Source organism: Miniopterus schreibersii (assembly GCF_964146895.1).
Source record: "Miniopterus schreibersii genome assembly, chromosome: 7".
NCBI classification, from domain to species: domain Eukaryota; kingdom Metazoa; phylum Chordata; class Mammalia; order Chiroptera; family Miniopteridae; genus Miniopterus; species Miniopterus schreibersii.
Genome location: NC_138108.1, coordinates 55,772,965 through 55,791,711, shown reverse-complemented (window position 1 = coordinate 55,791,711; position 18,747 = coordinate 55,772,965). Strand labels below are relative to the sequence as shown.

Sequence of the window (18,747 nt, the reverse complement as noted above, 5' to 3'; positions counted from 1 at the left end):
GTCTTTTTATTCTGAGATTTTTGTCCTTACTATATTGTTAGTATAAGGATGTAATTGCTTTTATAAGATGACTTGGGGACAGCAGAGGGTGGAGGAAGAAGGTCGTTTTTACCTACATTCAGTGAAACTTGAAGGATGACCTGCCTAAATGGTAGCTTGAAAAATATATCTTCAGCTTTTCTAAAAGGTCTTACAGCTTTAAAGCATAATTTTGTATGAGCTGATATCGAGACCTCCAGACGGATTGATGGAAACGGTAACCAAGGCTCCACTTAATTGTAAAAATTATCTTGAATGAGCAGCCAGTACGGGGTATCCAACCTAAGTCAGCCAGCTTGTGTGATGCCTGAGAAGTGAAATTCCCTGGGTTGCCCAGCGTTTTGAGTGAGAGGGTTTTAGGAGTATTGATACAGAAATGAGCAGAGAGCCTGACTGTGTTCCTGGAACTAATTGCTAATACTCCTTCATTCGGAAGGAAGATTACCAGATGGGTCTTGTGAACTACGTATGTACTGTACAGTTTCTCTAATGGAGTTCTGTGCACCCCGTGATTTAGATATTGGCAGCACTTTGAACGTGATCCATAGTTCTAATTAATTTAAATGTCATAAATTATATTTTCCTGAAAGAGAAACTAGCAACTAAGTGTATCGCAGGAAGTATGGAAAAGGAACATATAGTAATAGCTCACCATTGTGCCCCACCATTTACAAGTAGGCCTGAGTAATTCTAAAATCAGCAAAGGCAAGAACATATTGGTGCCTTAACTTTTACCCTTTGTTTCTTATATGAAGCTATGAGGTACTTTTTTGTGTGTGGAGGTGCAGTGAATCTTTGGGTTATTTCTCAGGTTTTGGGGAAGGTGGTAGCAGCAAGAACTTTTGTCCGAAGTATATTCTCTGTACTCAAATATGGAATTGATTGTTTTATCCTTGGAACACCTCCTTGGGCACAGCTCTGTTAGAAAGCTTAACAGTGAAAATAGCTAACTGTTTAGTGAATACTTTTTAACGTTCCTTACATTTGTGATCACGAATTATAACATTTAGTTTACACAACAGCCCTATGAATAAAGAATACAGGAGGGAATGGTCTCCAAAGACAGGAAGAGATTCCTTGATTTTGCTGTGAGAAGAGTGGAAGAGGCAGGTACAGATGTGTGGTAGGTTTGCAAGTTTCATAGCAGGAAGTGGAGAGGGTTCTGGTGTCAGGGTGTTCATTGCCTTTGTGAGGTATAGGGTGTGACTCTAGATTCAAGAGGGAGTGAGGAGAGGAGAGGGAATGGAGGTTGGAGGTTTGAAGAAACTGGAAAAAGGTTGATATAATGTGTATGCAGAGGGAGTCGATCACTGAAATAGATGATTATCTGGACATTTGAGACTGATAATTGTCAATCTTTGGTAGACCAGTTATCCTATTGGTGGTACTCTGTAGCAATGCTCAGCAGTTTATATACCAAGATGAGCCAATTTTGTAACCAAGTCTGTCTGGGTTTGGGTGTTTGTCAGATGACTATGCTGAAAAGACAGTGGAGCAAGACAGTTAGTGCAATATCAAAAATACTATTTGCCAAGACCATAGATTCTAAGCTGCATAAGGGGGTGGGGAACTACAGATAGGAATGAGCTGATGAGAGTTCTTCACTAAGGATCAAATTTGGGGAAAGTATTGTAATGTAGAGGGAAAAATCGTTAAAATAAGAGCCAGCATAATCCCTTGCAACTGAGTTTCCACCCTAGCTTTTGATAAATGACCTGTTTTGCGTGCTTTTCATAATGAGGAGTAGTTTGTCCATTTCTCATTTGTACTCTCTTTCTCATGGTTTCTTCTATCCACATGCAGAAGGACTTAAAAATATGTCCAGTGTGTGTCTCCCCATACCTGTTTCTCATGTTAGGTTAGTAATATATATGAACACGTACACACACACACACACATAATGTATACATTAAATATGTAATGTATATAGTTACATTTATATTCACATTTTATATATAATATATACATTCATACTAAAAATTGTGAGAAACTAGTAATTGGGTTATTCACTGAATGTAGGCCTTTCTCTTATGCACTAAGGTGCCTTCTAATTGGTAGATCTCAAATGTTATGTACATAAGGATTTTTCCAGAGATTTCTAAGAGATGCGGATTCCTGGGTTCAGATCCCAGAGTTCTTGAGTCAGCCCTCCTGGGCTAGGGCCTAGGAATGTGCGTATCTGCATGTTACCACTCTGAGGACAGTTGGAGAAACACTGGTCTCTTCACCTACATCTTAGGCCTTAAATGTAGAAAGTACTAATGTGTGGGAAAATGCAAGAGTGAAACCAGTGAATTAATTTTGTCTTGAAACACCATCACATTTGAAGCATAGTTCTTCAGAAATTGAGGATATTGTATGATATTTCCCTTTATTTAGCTTAAATTATTTGTAGTACTTCTGTCCTGGGTGTTATGGAAAGTCAGATATTAATGTGCTTTTCTTTTAGGAGTTCTGTATTTGATTAAGTCAGATGATTTTTCCCCCCTTGTTTTTTCCCCTGAAGCATGAAAGATTTTGAGAGAGAGAGAGAAAATCCTTGACATTTTTAATGAACAAGAGATAGCATGAAAACTATGTAGTCACTGAGCTTCTCAGAAAGAAAGTCAAGTATTGATGTACAAGAAGTGTGTTTTTGTATGAAAAAGGCAATTAGAATTTGCTTTTTAAGGAAAGTTGGAGGGTTATAAGAAAAAAAATGGTTGAATAAGTGAAAAGATCCAATTGTAGCTATTTTTAAATGAAATATGCAAAAACCTTTGAACAAATGAGAATTTAGAAATCATGAATTGCTTTTCTTATGGCATTTTCTTCTTTAAATAAGTAAAGCCAGGTTTTTATTACTTGGCTTATTATTATAAATTATTAACTTATTAAAAACATACGTATGTTGGCAGTGAAGCGGCACCAGAATGTTAGACTGGTGGAGTCAGGCTGGATCTCGGTTCAGCAACCTCTTAAGTTTACCTTTTTTTTTTTTTAAAATATATCTTTATTGATTTCAGAGAGAGGAAAGGAGATGGAGAGAGAGAGATAGCAACATCAATGATGAGAGAGTCACTGATCGAGCCCACAACCCAGGCATGTGCCCTGACCGGGAATCGAACCCCGATCGCCTGGATCCTAGGTCGATGGTCAGCCGCTGAGCCACGCCCGGCCGGGCGAAGTTTACCTTTTGGACTATTAGCTAAACATGCCTTGTATTTATAGCACCAGAAATTCTTCCGTTTGTGTGTATTTGAGAACCACTCAAAGACATTGTTAAAGAAGTTAAGATGCTCCTGTCCTTCACCCCTCCTCTTTCTTGAGTTTCGTTGTATCGGATTCTGGTACTCAATAGCTGAAGTTTATTGAACCCTTATTATGTCAGGCACTGAGCTCAATGAAACACTTTCCATGTGTTCACTCATTTAATTTCTAATTTTCATAGCAACCCTGCTGTATAAAGTCTCTTCTATCAGGCTCCTCCAGAAGTTTCCTGGAGTAAGTAAGGTCTTCATTTTACAGGCGAGGAAACCAAAGTTAAAAAAAGTTAGGTGACTTTTGAGTGGACCTACAGCAAGTCGTTTTAATTCTAGGATCTAAACCCAAATTTTTAAAGAACTCTGAACACTGATCTCTGTCCCAGCCTCAGCCTCTTCTGTGGACACCACACTGCTGTCCATGTGTCTCCTGCTGTGAGAGATACATGTTTCACGGTGACCCTAACAGGGATGTTGTTTGCCAAAACAAACTGCTAGTAACTGGAATGTGTACCCAGGCCTCAGTGATCCCAACCAAGAGGCTTACCGTTGTCACTTATAGTGATGGCCAGAAGAGACTGTAAAATCCGAGAGTTCACTCAGAGTCATTAAAGAAAGATGAAGTTATGATAATACGGCTTTTGTGTTAATGCGTTTTGAAAATCCTATTTATTTTAAAATCATCCATGGCATGTGTGGCACCTCTCTGGTAAACAGTGCCTCTATTGCCCAAACATGTGGAATACAGAGAACATATTGTGCCTCCCGTTTATAAATATATGTGTAGAAGAGAGAAAGGGGGGATGAATGGACGTATTTGTCAGTGGGCTGGCTGACAAGGGCGGAACCCTACGATAGGAAAGAGTGGAGGGCTAGTTCAGGATCAGGTTTTAAAGGTTCATTGAGGAAGTAGAGTAAGTGCTAAGTAGTTTTTTTTTAAGTCACAAATTGAAAATTCTCTTGACCTGTCAGTTTTCTTTGAAGCCTAACTCCTTAAGATGTCATAAAAACTGAGGAATTGACCAAATAACCAAATAAACGATCCAACAACTTCACAATCTATTTGAGGAGACCACTGGTCACATTCTATTTCATTTGTACTTGGAGTTGAATTTCTCTCTGGAAGAAGATAGATCCAAATCAGAGGCATACTTCAAGCTGGCAAGCGCTCTGGGTGGAGGTTACTGGATACATTGTATTGCGTTATCCCTGGGGTCTTTAGGTCTTAAACTTGAGGTTTGGTCTGCAATAGGATAAATTGGTTCATGTGAATTGGGTGTGGTTTACCTCTCCAGCGAGGTATGCATCTAAGAATGCAAAGATTAAATGGCCTATCTAATATCTTGGCATTTTCCCAAATCCTTATGGCTCTCCTGGAGAAGCATAACACTGATTTGTAGGAAACAGAAAAGTGTTTCTATGCAGAACATACCGAGTGGGTGTCCTGAGTTCAGCAGCCAGGGCCATGTCCCCCAGCCCACTGTTGTGGTTAACCCAGCTGAGCAGCACGGAGATTCCATCACTGCCCCCTTCACCCTCCTGCTTGCGGGCTTTCTCTTTCCTTTTTCTTGCACATGGACGAGCGTAGCACCTAAAACTGAGAAGTGCACACCCTTGGGGCCTGCTTCCCAGAAATGTGTTGCCTCTAATGTAGGTGTTCGCGTTCCCTGGCAGCTGTTCTGTTTGGGGCATGCAGTGCAAGCGGCCTCTCCCTCATTTCAGACCGAGGCCAGATCTCGCCCTTAGGTAGCACTTCATGCCCAGAGCGCTTCACTGTAGTGTGAGATGTGAAACCCGGAGTAACTCAGATGACATGGATTTTATTTCCCAGGAACTGTAATGCTCTCCTAGAGAGAAAAAACAAGATCCAAAACCTGCACCTCAAACAAGAGATACCTCTTACCATGGTGTCTGAGGGTTCAGGTTTGTAATAGGTGCTGTGGTCCAGCTGTTTGATACATAGTTTATCGGTCAGTGTTGTTTTGTGTTGCATGTATAAAATCTAGATTGCCAGGTACCAAACACCGGAAGGCTTTGGTCTTGGTTTTGCTGGTATCGTGGGAGTTTTTTACTTAACTCGTGTGAGTGGTAGAACAACACACATGATCATGTTTGGTCCCCAAAACAAGTGCTGTTGGAGATAACACAGAGAAAGGCGACTCTAAGCGCGGTATACGGAGGACGCGGGACCCAGGCGGTGGAGGCGGGTGGAGTGGGGACTGTAGGGAAGGCAGGTCAGGTGCGAGCTAGAGGATGAGAGGAGAAAGGACATTCAGGACCTTTTAAATATGTGTATGTATACTTACATATACTGATATAAATATGTTTATATTTTCCTTGCAGATTGAAATAGACACTGTTAGTAGCATTTGTCTAATATTTAATATGCAAATAGATGATGGCTTAATATGATACTTCTCTTGTGGCCCTGATTATTTATTTATCTAGAAAAAGATAAAAGATCTCGGGGGGGGTCTTTAATTTGTTAAAAAATATAACTTGTGTGGCTGAGCAGAATTCAGCACACAATTATTATGCACCACCTGAGTGCGAGGCTCTTTGCTAGAGGCTGGGCTATACAGGGGGGACCTTCCTCCAGGGACTTGCAGTGTCATAAGGACAGAAAGATAAATTGGTAAAATAGAATGTGATCAGTAGTCCCCTCGAAAAGATTTTTAAGTTGTTGAATCATTTTGTTCTTAATTTGGGGAATTCTTCAGTTTTTATGACCTCTTAAGAGTTAAGCGCTTTAAAAAAATTTAATATAAAAATGTTCTATCTGACATAGTATTTGAATTAACTTGTTGACGGTTGGTATTGACCACAAATGCCAGTGGCATTAAAGTAGTGCATTTTTTTAAACTTTAAAATCAGAAAGACATTTTAATAGTAAATAAGGGCATTCAAACAATAATGAAAAATGAAAAGGGCGTGGTTTTTTTTTTTTGCACACGAATTATTTGAATTAGTTATTAAAGTCTTCAAGTTGCTTATTCAGGTTTTATGTTCTTTCATTTTGTTTTTTAATAGCTTTTTAAAATTAACTGATATATAATTAAGTATAAAGTAGTGCTTTTAATCCGAGGATGTTGTATACATAGATACAAAAGTTTACTCGATGGTCTTGTCCATGACTATAGAGGCAAAAGGACCAGAAAGCTAATCAGTAGCAGGCTAATGGAGGAAAAACCAGGAGCCGAACAGTGAAGACTTGTCACCCGTCAGCAGAAGGCCTGCCATGCAAGACTTCCCGATTTTCCTGCCTGTCTTGTCTGGGCTTGTCTGTAGAGATACTCTGGATCTCTTGAAACAGAGTCCATCAAGACTAATAAACATGCAGTGAGACCTAAATTGTGCCAGCATCATTGTGTTTGTGTGGATGGTATAGAGTTTTATTTCATAATATGTCTTCTTCATGAGCTGGTGGTTTTATTTTTAGTAATTTAATCTTAGGACATCATCTAGCCTCCCAAGGTTTTCCATTTCCTACTGTAATTAAGTTAGGTGCTGGCTTTGATCAATTTGAATGTGCAGCATATAGTAAAAGGGAAGCCATGCCTCTGCTCCTTGGCAGTGAGGAGTGCATATGGAGATTTTGGACTTCAGTGGTGTGGAAAGAGGGAAGCCATGTGGGGGAGCCAAACATTGTCAGAGTATTAGTTTTCTATTGCTTCTGTTATAAATTACCATGAACTTTGTGGTTTAAAACAGCTCTATTTAATTATCTTAGAGTTTTGTAGGGTAGAAGTCTGGCACTGACCTTACTAAGCGAAAATCAAGGTCTCAGCAGGGCTCCATTTCTAAAAGCTCGACGGGAGGCTCCAGTTCTTTGCCTTTTCAGTTTTTAGAGGCTGCCTTACTCCTTGGCTCATGGCCCCTTTCCTCCATCGTTGAAGCCAGAACTGGCTAGGGAAGCCCTTCTCACACTGTATCACTCTGACTTCTTCCTTCTGACTCTCTTCTGCCTTCTCTCATTTTTTTAAAACTATTTTTTTATTGTAGTAAAGTATTCATAATAGGAAGTTTACCATTTTAATCATTTTTAAGTGTACAATTAAGCTGCAGTAAGTAAATTCACAGTGCCATTCAACTATCATCACTACCTAGTTTCAAAATTCTTCATCACCCTAAACAGAAACTCTGTCTCCATTAAGCAGTAATCCCCATCCCCCTCCCCGCCCCCAGCCACTGACAACCTCTAATCTGTTTTCCACAGTGGCTGCACCATTTTACCTTCCCAACAGGAATGTACAAGGTCCTGAGTTCTCCCCATCCTCACCAGCATGTATTTTCAGTTTTTAAAATTATTCTTCCACGTTTAAGGGCAGTGTGATCACATTGGTCCCACCCAGGTAGTCTAGGATAATCTCCCAATCTCAATATTCTTAATCATCTCTACACATCACTTCTTAATATGCAAGGAAACAAATTCCCAGGTTCTTGGGTTTAGGATGAGAACATCTTTGGGGGCAGTTATCTGCCTATGACAGCAAGTCTGCCCTTGAGGTTGCAGCTATTGACAAATGAGGAGCTATAGATTTGCTGTTATATTGTCAAATAGTTGCCTATAAAGCAGTTTTCTAACATCTTGTGAGGCCTTATGTGTAACTGCCCCATTGCCGTGTACAAATGTATGCAGGGAGGAGGCGCAGCTCTTGGCACAGCAGTTGGCAGACGGTTGGTGAAGAACTGTCTGAGTTCCAGGACATGTCAAGGAATCAGGCATCACGCCTCTAATGACAATCAGATAGAAGGTTTGAAAGAAATTGAATGAGTGTTTCTTTCCATTATTCCCTTTGGGTTTGGATATGATAAGAATCTGTATTTCAGGAGTTGGCATCATGGCCAGACTCTAGAGGATGTGAGGTTTTGGCATCTAGTGGGTATTGAATCACTTAAGATTGTGATATGGGGAGTAGTAAAAAGATGGGCTGCGGGGAAACTTGACCTGAATTGCTATAGCTGTGACCTTCTGTTCTGTAGATACCATGGGCTATCCCACCTAGCCTTGCATGTTGATGATATTCTGGCCTTGCAATAAATGGAAGTAACATAAGCATAGGTATATATAATATAAACATAAATATATGGATATAAAATCAATACCTGCTTATTCCCATTTGGAAAGGGTAGCGAAAATGTGACTAACTTAAACCTATAGATAATTTACATGAGACTTTGGGAAGTTTTTTGTTTAGTTTGTGTTTATTGGTAAAAACAAATGTATAATTTTCTAAAGTCATAACCTCACAAATAAAATGAATTGTTTTACGACTATAAAGACCCAAATTGAGGAGGAATGATGGGGACATTGGCAAGTGCTGGTACTTTTTTTATGGTGTAAGAAAACTTGCATAGGAAATGATGGAGGCTTCCTAAAGTAGGAGAAGATCATAATAGTAATTCATATTTTCCTTAAAATGAGGATAATATGAGTAACAATATCTAACAAGTATAGAATGCTACTGGGTGCAGGACTGTGTATTATCTGATTTGATTTTCCCAAGTATATATGCATGTGTGTTCACACATGCTCATGCACATACACATACACACAACACATGTAAGTGGACCTTCTTTCATGATATTGGAAAAAGATTTGTAGACATGTTGGCCTAGATTCTTTGTTCTACCACTGATAACCAGTTATATGAATGTGAACATTGCCTTCAGCTTTTTTAGTCTGTTTGATCACCTATAAAAGACAAAATAGGACTAAAATGTCACAAGCTTCTCTTCCAGCTCTGTACTTTTTGATTATTAAAGGTATGGAAGAGTCGTTTATATTTAGTTCAGTCCCTAAAGAAAGCCTGCCAAGAAAACAGGGTGTAACTAAAATTGTGAATGGAAGATTGGAGATATGTCTCATTCTCATAGGTTCCCCATAAAAGACAGCTTTCCAGTCAGATTTCATTGTGAAGATGTAACTCGATCAGGGAGCAGGCGGATGTCTCCTGTTGTGGGCTCCGCTGGCTACAGTGAATGATGTTAATGCCCTCAATGATTAAATAAAAATAACAGTGACAATGAAAGGTGACTGACTGGTGATTCGATTTGAGGAAGTATTTGGCTGGCTGCCTGAGTCCCGTGCCAGGAAAGAAGATGAATATACTTTAGCAGCATCTTCTAGGCTAGGAGGATATTAAAATTTAGGATGTCAGGTAGTTGCTTGGAACAAGAATATAAATTATGGAAGGAAATGGCTTAGTTGAACAGAGGGGTGGGTCCTATGTTGACTTTGCAACCACCTTCCTGCAATTTAGGTGTTGCAATTAAAAAAAAAAAAAGTCTTTATTGATTTCAGAGAGAGGGAGAGAGAGAGAGAGAGAAACATCAGTGATGAGTCATTAATCGGCTGCCTCCTGCACGCCCCCTACTGGAGATCGAGCCCAGAACCCGGGCATGTGCCCTGCCCAGGAATCGAACCCCGATCTCCTGGACTGTAGATGGATGCTCAACCGCTGAGCCACGCTGGCCAGGCAGATGTTGCCATTTTAAAGTGAAATGGAGAATTGGTACATTATTCATTATCAAGTGACTCAGTGATGTCCCAGTGATGGTATAAGGAAAAAATGGCAACATGGGAAGATTTAACAGAGGAGAAAACCTTTTCCTATTGTGGTTTGAGGGACCTGTAAGGCTTGCTTTTTCTAGACATTTCCTTGGCTGATGACTTCCCACTGCCTGTCAAGTAATTTTAAAATTCTGTGGTCTGGTGTCCAAGGTCCTGCCTTTCTGACTTGGTCTCACACTACCTACTCCTACTCCCTGGTTTATTCTGTGTAGCTTACAGTCCTTTGCCTTCTCTTATACCCATATGTTCACACTTTCCCTTCATCTAAAATAATGAGAATATTATGATTTAAAATGTTGAGTGTGTTCCATGTACTCGCTTTGTGCCAACTACGTGCATTATCCAAGTTAATTGTTCTCAGACTCTATGAGGCAGGTAGAATCATTTTTACCATGATAATCCTTCTGCATTATCACAACTATCATCTCTGTTTTACATGTGGGGAATCAGATTTAGTTTAAATAATTTACCCAAGATTTTACTATTAAGGAGTGGGTAGAGGCAGGATTGCACCCAGGTGGCCCATCTCCAGAACCCAAATATTAAAAATCATATTGTGCCATTAAATGCTATTCTTGAGCACCTCCACACACCTCCAAGCCCAGTCCATAGCATAAGGGAAATAGCCACTTCTCTGAGGTTTGACTACATTACCTAACAGGTTCTGTTTTGCGTTGGTATGCTTATCTTCTGAGTTTACCTCATGTTTGTGTCTCCACCTTTATTTGTTTTGTTTTTTTAAATTGGGATTTATTAAACGTTTGTTAAATTGAGAGTATCTAGCTATCTATAGATTTGATCCAGTAACTTATTTTTGGGTTCTAGTTCATATTTTTAAAGATATTGAAGATTACTGTTAAAACGCCATTATTTTGCCTGAAAATATCAATAGCTTAAATAATCCTGTGCATTTTCACTTTAGTCTTGCATGCTAATGATTATGTCTTCTGTTATTCAAGTAGAATTGTTGGATTGCCTTGCTCATGGGCGAGTCATATTTTAGAAACACTGTAGCTTAAGTGTCATGGAAAGAGCTTGATCATTCAGACCTCTCTTGAGTCCTGGCTTTGCACCAATCTCATGCATGGAAGAGCTACTTAACCTCCTTGTCAGTTTCCTTCTCTGTTAAATGGAGAAGATAATACCTACTTGTCAGGATTATAAAGCAAAATAAATTGGATAGTGTGTGCCCAGAGCCTAAGTGCCTGAGACACCAGGCCATCAATAAATGCTACATCTTGTTGTTTTTGATCCTTAGCTTTGATTCTGACCTTCAAGTTTGAAATATATGTACTGGCTTTTTCAGCTCTGGACTGTTTATTTTAGTTTGCTTTTTGATTCAAGTTTTGTGGTCCAAGAGCACCAATAATACCGGGTAGATCAGGGCTGGAATCCATCCAGTCCAAATCCAGAGCCTAACTAGTGAATCCCTGCCCCATGCGGCCTGACTAGATCCCATTCCTTGCTGTGCTGCCCAAGCATCCTGTTGCAACCATCACATTTCGTTGTGGGTTTTTCTGTAGCAAAAAATCATGGCTCCCGGGAGGGAGAAATGAGTTGTTTGGGTAGAGTTTCAGTTTTGCAAGATGAAAGAGTTTCTAGAGATATGTTATACAATATTGTGAATATAGTTAACACTACTAAACTGTACGCTTAAACATGGTTAAAATAGCACATTTTATATTATATGTGGTTTTTTAAAACCACAAATCTAAAAAAAAGTAACGGCTCTTTTATCATTTACGAACTAAAAGATCGTCTAAGCTGTTTCTCTTATGACAGGCCTTTTGCCTGCTTCCAGAACCAACACTGTTCATCAAGTCTACGCCCTTCCTTCTTTCTAGGCAGGTGATCATGTAGTAGAAGAGTTTCTGTTGTTGAATCTGGTGACTTAATACTTGGAAGTTTTAATTTAGAGTTTACGAGAACAAAGGTGCTATATTACATAAGGAGTGCTTGGGTCCGATTCACTTTCACTGCCCTGTGTCTGCGTATCACTGTGGGTTTTCCAACCTGAGCCTTGAGGACATAGGGGAGAAGAAAGTTGTACAGGTTTTCCTCCCGTGGACCCAGGACAAGAGCTGGTATCAGAAAACTATTCCTAGGACATGGGTTTATTTGGTTCTGAGCGATTTGGGTACTTTCATTCTGCTCTGTGTTGTATATGATAATTACATGTAAGTATAAATTCAGATGTATAGACTACCATAGACTCTTTTTAACCATAATTAATTTCTCTATCAAGTACCCAGAAACTTCATCACTATTTGCCTTCTATTTTCAAAAGGCCCTGGGATGGAAATTGCATTTCAAAACAATGTATAATAGTGTAGTTAAGAATAAAACCAGAATATGGACCATAAATGTAACTATCATTTTGGGTAGATCAACTGTTGTCATTGATACCAATTTGAATTTATTGGCAACAAAAACAAAACAAAGTTCAGGTTCCATGACTTATTTGTGGCAGAAGAACGCCTAACACATCGTTCTTGAGGGAAATGTTGCTAGAATTGACCTTGAAGCTTTTCCCCCATGAATTCGTGTTTGGGAGATAATTACTAATGAGGAACAGACATTATCAATGACTGAAGTTTCCTAAGAAACAAGCACTCTTTAGTGTATAGACTTGTTAATAGCTGAAACATAAATGCTAAATCAATGAAGATATTTTTAGACTACAGAGTAGGACAGTTAGTTTTTTTACTTATTCAGCAACCTGCATAGTGCCTACTGTTTGCCAAATACTCTGCCAGACATTGGAGATGAACAGAGAAGTTGTCCTTGAACTACTTAGCTGAGTGGGGAATTTGGATGGGTAAGTGGATTATTCGGGTACAGTGTACAAGGCACTGTAACAGAGATGTGGACAGTGCCATTGGAGCAGCTGGGGAAGGTTCTAATGATAAATGACATTTGAGTTGATTCTTAAAAGTTTGCCAGGTTGAAAGGAAGTAAAAGGACATTCCTTACAGAGAGAATGCTCTTGGGTGGTCTAATTTATTTTAGCCAGGAACTTGTACAACCTAGACATAGATAATTAACATGACTAAACTTCTCAACTCAAATAACATGTCTTCTGTGGACCTTTGGCATGTACTCGAGTGCAGCAACTTCATGATTAAAGTCTCTCCGGTGCCTTCAGAAATTCTGGCACGTGGTCAAAGCCCAGTAAATAGTGGTTGAATTGATGGATGAAAGGAAAGGAGAGCCCTAATTCACAGATATCACCAAGTGTGGGTGAGGTAGAGTTATCACTGTTAGAAAACTTGGACATCGATTTACATTTTCAGCCAAATAGAAGAGCAATTTAGTTTTGTACAGCAAAGGGACCGAGAGACAGAGCCCATGTTTTCCTCAGAAAATAGCTTGGACTCTTATGAATTACCTGCACAAACATTTAGCTTGGACTCCGGAGTCCTGCCCTACACAGCACAAAAGAAATGAGTTCACGCTGAGAAAGGTTAAGGGCAGGCGTTACCAGCTAATCACAACATCCCTGAACTTTAGCCAGGCCTCTGCGGAGCGTCTGATTTTGAATAGAGCCGCTGCTTCTCGGTCCCTGTAGAATTATTAAGCTGTGCGCTGTATGCCTGAACAGCTCAGAGGCTTGACCCGTGGAAGGGCTATTTTAGATGAATGCTTACCAAGTGCAGTATTCGTTTCGGTGTACTGATGCTGAGCAACTTCCCCCAACAATACTGGTCGTCAGGCCCCCAGACCTCTTCAGACTCTTCTCATTCGGAGGGAGGCACCCCTTTCTCTCGCCTCCCGAATCGTGTGTCTGCCCACCTGCTTGCCTGCTCTGTGGGGTGTCTCAGCCATCTCAGAGCCCCCCAGGACCGTTTATAAGCCCTGACCTCCCCACCTGCTCCAGGTCTCTGCCGCCTTTTGCTGTGCGCTGCTTTCACTAAAGGGACCGCCGTTTACCTCGTGGCTCAAGGTAGGAGCGAGGTGTTAATTCTTGACACCCTTCCTCAGCCCTTAAGTCTCACCGCTCAGTTGCACTTAGTTTTCCGACATCCATCTGCCTTACTTCATTTCGTGTGCCATCAGCCATCATCCTTCATTGGAACGACCGCCCTGGCCTCCGAAGTGGCCTCCCCGCTTCCACTTTTGCTGTTTCTAATCCATTCTCCACGTGGCAGCTACAGTAATCTTTGTAAAGCGTAACTTGATGATGTCAGCTCATGCTTACAGGCCTCCAGTGGCTTCCCACTGTACTTTAGATAAAATAAAAGGGACTTCTCTTCGCCTCCAAGGCTGGGCATGATACAGCCTCTCTTTTCGCCATTCCCTCTCTCCCACCTTCTCTCCAGCCACACCTACTCTCAGCCCTTGGATGTGCCCGGCTGTTTCCTGCCTCAGCATCTTTGCCGTTGCCCAGGATGCTGTCGTCCGTGTGTCCCCTGGCTCACTCCTCCTTTTCAGGGCTCCTCTTCGTTGTTACTATTTCCTGAGAGGTCTTCCACGTCGTCCCATCGAAAGTTGTCCCCTGATGATCTTTATCAAGACTTACCTGAGTTTGAGAAGATTCATCTGGTTCCCCTGTATCTCCCCGTGGTATCATGATGCCCCATGGAGACCACGCCTGCGTGGTTCCCCACGGTGCTCTGCAAGGGGCGCTTCATAAACATTGGTTGAATGAAAGACTTTCATTGAAATAAAAGTAGACCTAGAGAGGGGAGTCTCAGCTTTCTCTGCAGTGACAAGGGGGCCCGCATCTAATTCCTGTAGCAGGGTTTGCACACGGCTTCCCTACGAGTGTTGAGTAGAGACCTAACAGAAAATCAGTTATTTGCTACCTTGTATTTCTGAAAAAAGAAAAATTTGGGTGGCATTTTCAGTGCTTGTCTTTGCTAGTCTAGCAGACTAAGTTTAGGTCCTATTTTTGCTCCTGTCAAGCTGTCTAATCTTGAGCAAGTTAACCAAGTTCTCCCTGTGTGTAAAATGGGGAAAATTATATCTACCCCATGGGCTTGTTATGAAGATTACATGAGATTGTGTATGCAAAGTACCTCATACAGTGCTTGGCACCTTGTAGTTGAGACATTCCTTTTCTTATCCCCTTTATATCGCAAGAGATTAGTAAGAACTCCGAGTAAAACTCATATAATGTACCTCATAAAATTATTGTTCTTATTTAATTGCATAATCATACCCAGGGGCATTCACATGAGGTCAAAATCAGTTTAAGAGGAAGTAATCCATCTCTAGGGTGCAAATAAACTATGATGGACTGTTGATTTAATGGCCAATAACATTGGGCTCCCTCAGAAAGATACTCATGAAATTCTCCTTTGCCTTATTCCAGGAGTATTTTTGTTTGTGTTTTTTTAACATTGTAAAATTCAAAAAACAAATACAAGTAGGTATTTTTCATTCTAGTTCAAGTAGACATTCTGTGGAGATGGGCCATATGAAAATATTTTTCCTATTTTAGTATTTCCATGGAGAAGCCTTGGCAGTGCCATAGAAAACTCTGGAGTCCAAAGCTCTTCTAATTATGTTGTCAGCTTTTAAAATATTTAAAAATCTAATATTCTGAAGACAGTTTATTAGATTCAAATGGGTTAGATTCAAATTAGTAAGTGGGGTATATTTACCACCTACTTAGGCATTCTAATGATGCTAGGTTATATCATCCAAGGGGAAATGCTTGGGTTATATCTATCAAAATCATCCAAGGTTAATTCTTTGTCTCTATTAAGTCAGAATAACTCACTGACCCTTGCCTCTATTAAATGTGTTTCACTGGAGGACATGAGACAGTACCGTGGCAAGGTGAATTGTTTCTCAGTAAGCCAAGCCGTGCAGAGAGCAAGGGGCTTGAGCATTAAAAGTTCAAGGCCTAGCCCTGGCTGGGTAGCTGACTTGGTTAGAGTGTCATCCCTAAACACCAAGGTTGCAGGTTCAGTCCCTGGTCAGAGCACATATAAGAAGCAACCAATGAATGCATAAATAAATAGAACAATCAATTGATCTCCCTCCCCCTCTCCCTCTCCCCCTTCTCCTTCCCCTACCCCCTCCCTCATTACTCTCTAAAAATCAACAAATAAAAAAAAATCTCTTAAAAAAATTCAAGGCCTATTTGTCTACTTGAATACTGACCCAGGTTAGGAGCTATATTGTTTACTATGGGATAGGTATGATCTAGGGTGTTGACACAAGGGGATAGACAGGACAGTTAATAGATGTGAGGCATTAATTGACTACTTAGTTTAGAGTGTGGGAACTTTAGCGAGGCCAAGGGATCAGGTAGGAATCCCTTCTGGGACACTCTCACTCTGCCATGTTCTATAGCTAAAGATCTCACCTCAAACCCAAGCCAAGGGTCTTGAAAATGTGTATGATTGGTTATTTGGCCAGTAGACTAATAACTCGTGAATGCACTAACACTACAGAAGGTGTGCTGTATTGACAAAAGGGGCCCATATATGAGTATTGATGTCTAGACATTTAGCTCGTGATCATTTTCTCATGGCAAGTTCAGCTTCATAAACTAAAAAAGCTCAACTGAGAATTGTGGTTGCTAATGTTAACCTGTGTCCGGATAATGTTGACATTTGCTGTCATCTCATAGAGATTACAAAAACCAGTGGCATTGTTTCATTAAAAAAACCCCACAATAGCCCGGCTGGTGTGGCTCAGCGGTTGAGCATCAACCTATGATCCAGGAGATCGAGGTTTGATTCCTGGTCAGGGCACAAGCCCGGGTTGAGGGCTCGATCCCCATCAGGGGGTGTGCAGGAGGCAGCTGGTCAATGACTCTCATCATTGATGTTTCTCTCTCCCTCTCCCTCTCCCTTCCTCTCTCTCAAATCAATAAAAAAACACAACAAACCTCAACTCCTTTCCTCTTCCAGTCGTCTTCCCCTCTAGGTGTGTTACCTTTACCTTCTACTTTCTAACTAAACTTTCTCTTATATAAAAAAAATTAATTAGAAAAGCAACCTGTTCTTTTACTCATAGGTGTGTGTCAAAGCGAGTGAAAAAGTTGATGCTACCTATCACTGGTTCTGGTCATTGAGTTTTCTCTTGGTGTTTTCTGTTCTGTGTCTGGTGGGGCTGTAGTGCTTTAAAAAGAAATTGGGGCAATACCTTCCCAACAATTCCTGACCTTCTGTTAAGAAGAATGGGAATCGCTATTAATAAAGAAAGAATGCAAGTGCGGGTCTGTAGTTCAAAGCAGACTACCTTAACGTCCCAGCATAGGACTTTAGAGTCTTTCTCCTTCCATGGAACTGACTTGATGTTTAAATGACTTCTTCAGGGTGTTGTTTCTGTGTAATGAGATGCTAGAAATTGAAAAGAAGTCATACAAGAACCACAGTACTGTTGCTTGGTCTGGCTATGAGTTATCCATGAGCAGTCTGTTGTGGAATGTGACGTGTCTTTTCCCCCCTTTTTTCCAGAATGCTATGAACCTGCCGCCTGACAAAGCCCGGTTACTGCGGCAATACGACAGCGAGAAAAAGTGGGAACTGATTTGTGATCAGGTAAGAAACATGGTGCTTTTATCAAGAAACAGTGAAAAAGGAGACTTCCTCTCTAAACGTATTCGACCTTTTTCCAGGAGCTGCATGGGTTTCTGTCTTGGGACTCTGCCTTCCTGTGTCTTAGGGTCGAATGAACTGTTAGAAAATGACTCCTTTTATTCTTGCATGATTTTGAGTCTCTCCTTTATTTTCAGACTTTTTGTATTATGTTTTCTGGGAGATCTGATCAAGTTGGAAAACCAGCCAGATGATCTGCTTTTCTGTTTACCTTACATAGCAGTTTAGGCTTCTTGAATAATGCAGGTCCTCTAATTTAGCTGGCTTTCCCAGTCATGCATATTGATGTACATTCATGCAAGAAGGTGAATTGTTTATAAAGAGGCTTTGCTTAGGCTGATAAAAAAAATTTTCAGTTTTCAGCAATTCTTTTTATTTTATCATTAACCCATAACAAATTCAGACTCTTCAGAGGGATATAAGAGAAAAAGTAGAGCTCTCCCTTTTCTTTCTACCCTCTTAATTGTACACCTTAGAGGTCCACTGGTAAGACTTTGAAGCTTCCTTCCAGTTTTTTTGTTAATGTTTTTGTTATTTAAAAACAAACGAATATATGAACACACACTCTTCTGCATCTTGATACATTTGTCAGTATGTATGTCTCAACCTTGTACTTGTGAATACTATGTAGTACTCTGTTATCATTGGTAGTGATTTTTGGGGAACTTTATTCCAGGGCGAGGTACAAGCTAGTTGTTTTAAAACTTAGAAAAGTTACTCCCTAAAGGTAAAGAATTGGCTCTGTATGTTATATATTATTAGCTCTTTGTTTTTGTGCCATGAGCTTCAGGGTACTTGAGTTCCTTACCTCATACCACCCTGGAAGTTTCTGGGGAGTGTTGTAACTCCTCTTACCAGAGCTCCTTTGGGCCTCCACTGTAGGATAAAGTGTGTCATGGAGCAGAGGGGTTTTCTTAGGGGATTTTTCCATGTTTCCTAAGAAATAGATGCCTGCAGTTCATATAGAAACATTCATTGTGTGTTGTTTGACCTAAGCCACAACCTAAAACAGTAATGAAATGATGGTAGCACTCCTCCTGGCTTTTCCACCCTACATGTGAGCAGCAAGAATGAATAGAAACTGAAGAGGAAGCATCTTGCTTATATGACCATGATCTGAAAGATTAAAATTTTTGCTGACACTTAGAATCTCCTTCCTCAAGACTTAATTTTTAGTGAGTATTATCTAAACCTATTATTGTGAGCAAAAATGATTTTATGACAGTGAACAAATATAACAGGGATAATTAAAATATAGGAAAGGTCATTGCACAAGTGAGGGAAGTCCAAGGGGGTGAAACATTCTATAGTAGCCTAAATTGCGACAGAGGAGGGG

At 40.3% G+C, this 18,747-nt stretch overlaps 1 protein-coding gene across 5 annotated transcripts in view; it reads left to right on the top strand.

Annotated features, from left to right (window-relative positions):
• The window catches only part of FMNL2 (formin like 2), a 274,074-nt gene that overhangs the window by 139,023 nt on the left and 116,304 nt on the right, over nucleotides 1-18,747 (top strand). For all 5 annotated transcript variants that reach the window (XM_081142879.1, XM_081142875.1, XM_081142878.1 and 2 more), the window contains exon 2: nucleotides 17,271-17,354. In XM_081142879.1, coding sequence (XP_080999005.1) covers nucleotides 17,271-17,354 — 84 coding nt within the window. The remainder of the gene's footprint in view (nucleotides 1-17,270; nucleotides 17,355-18,747) is intronic.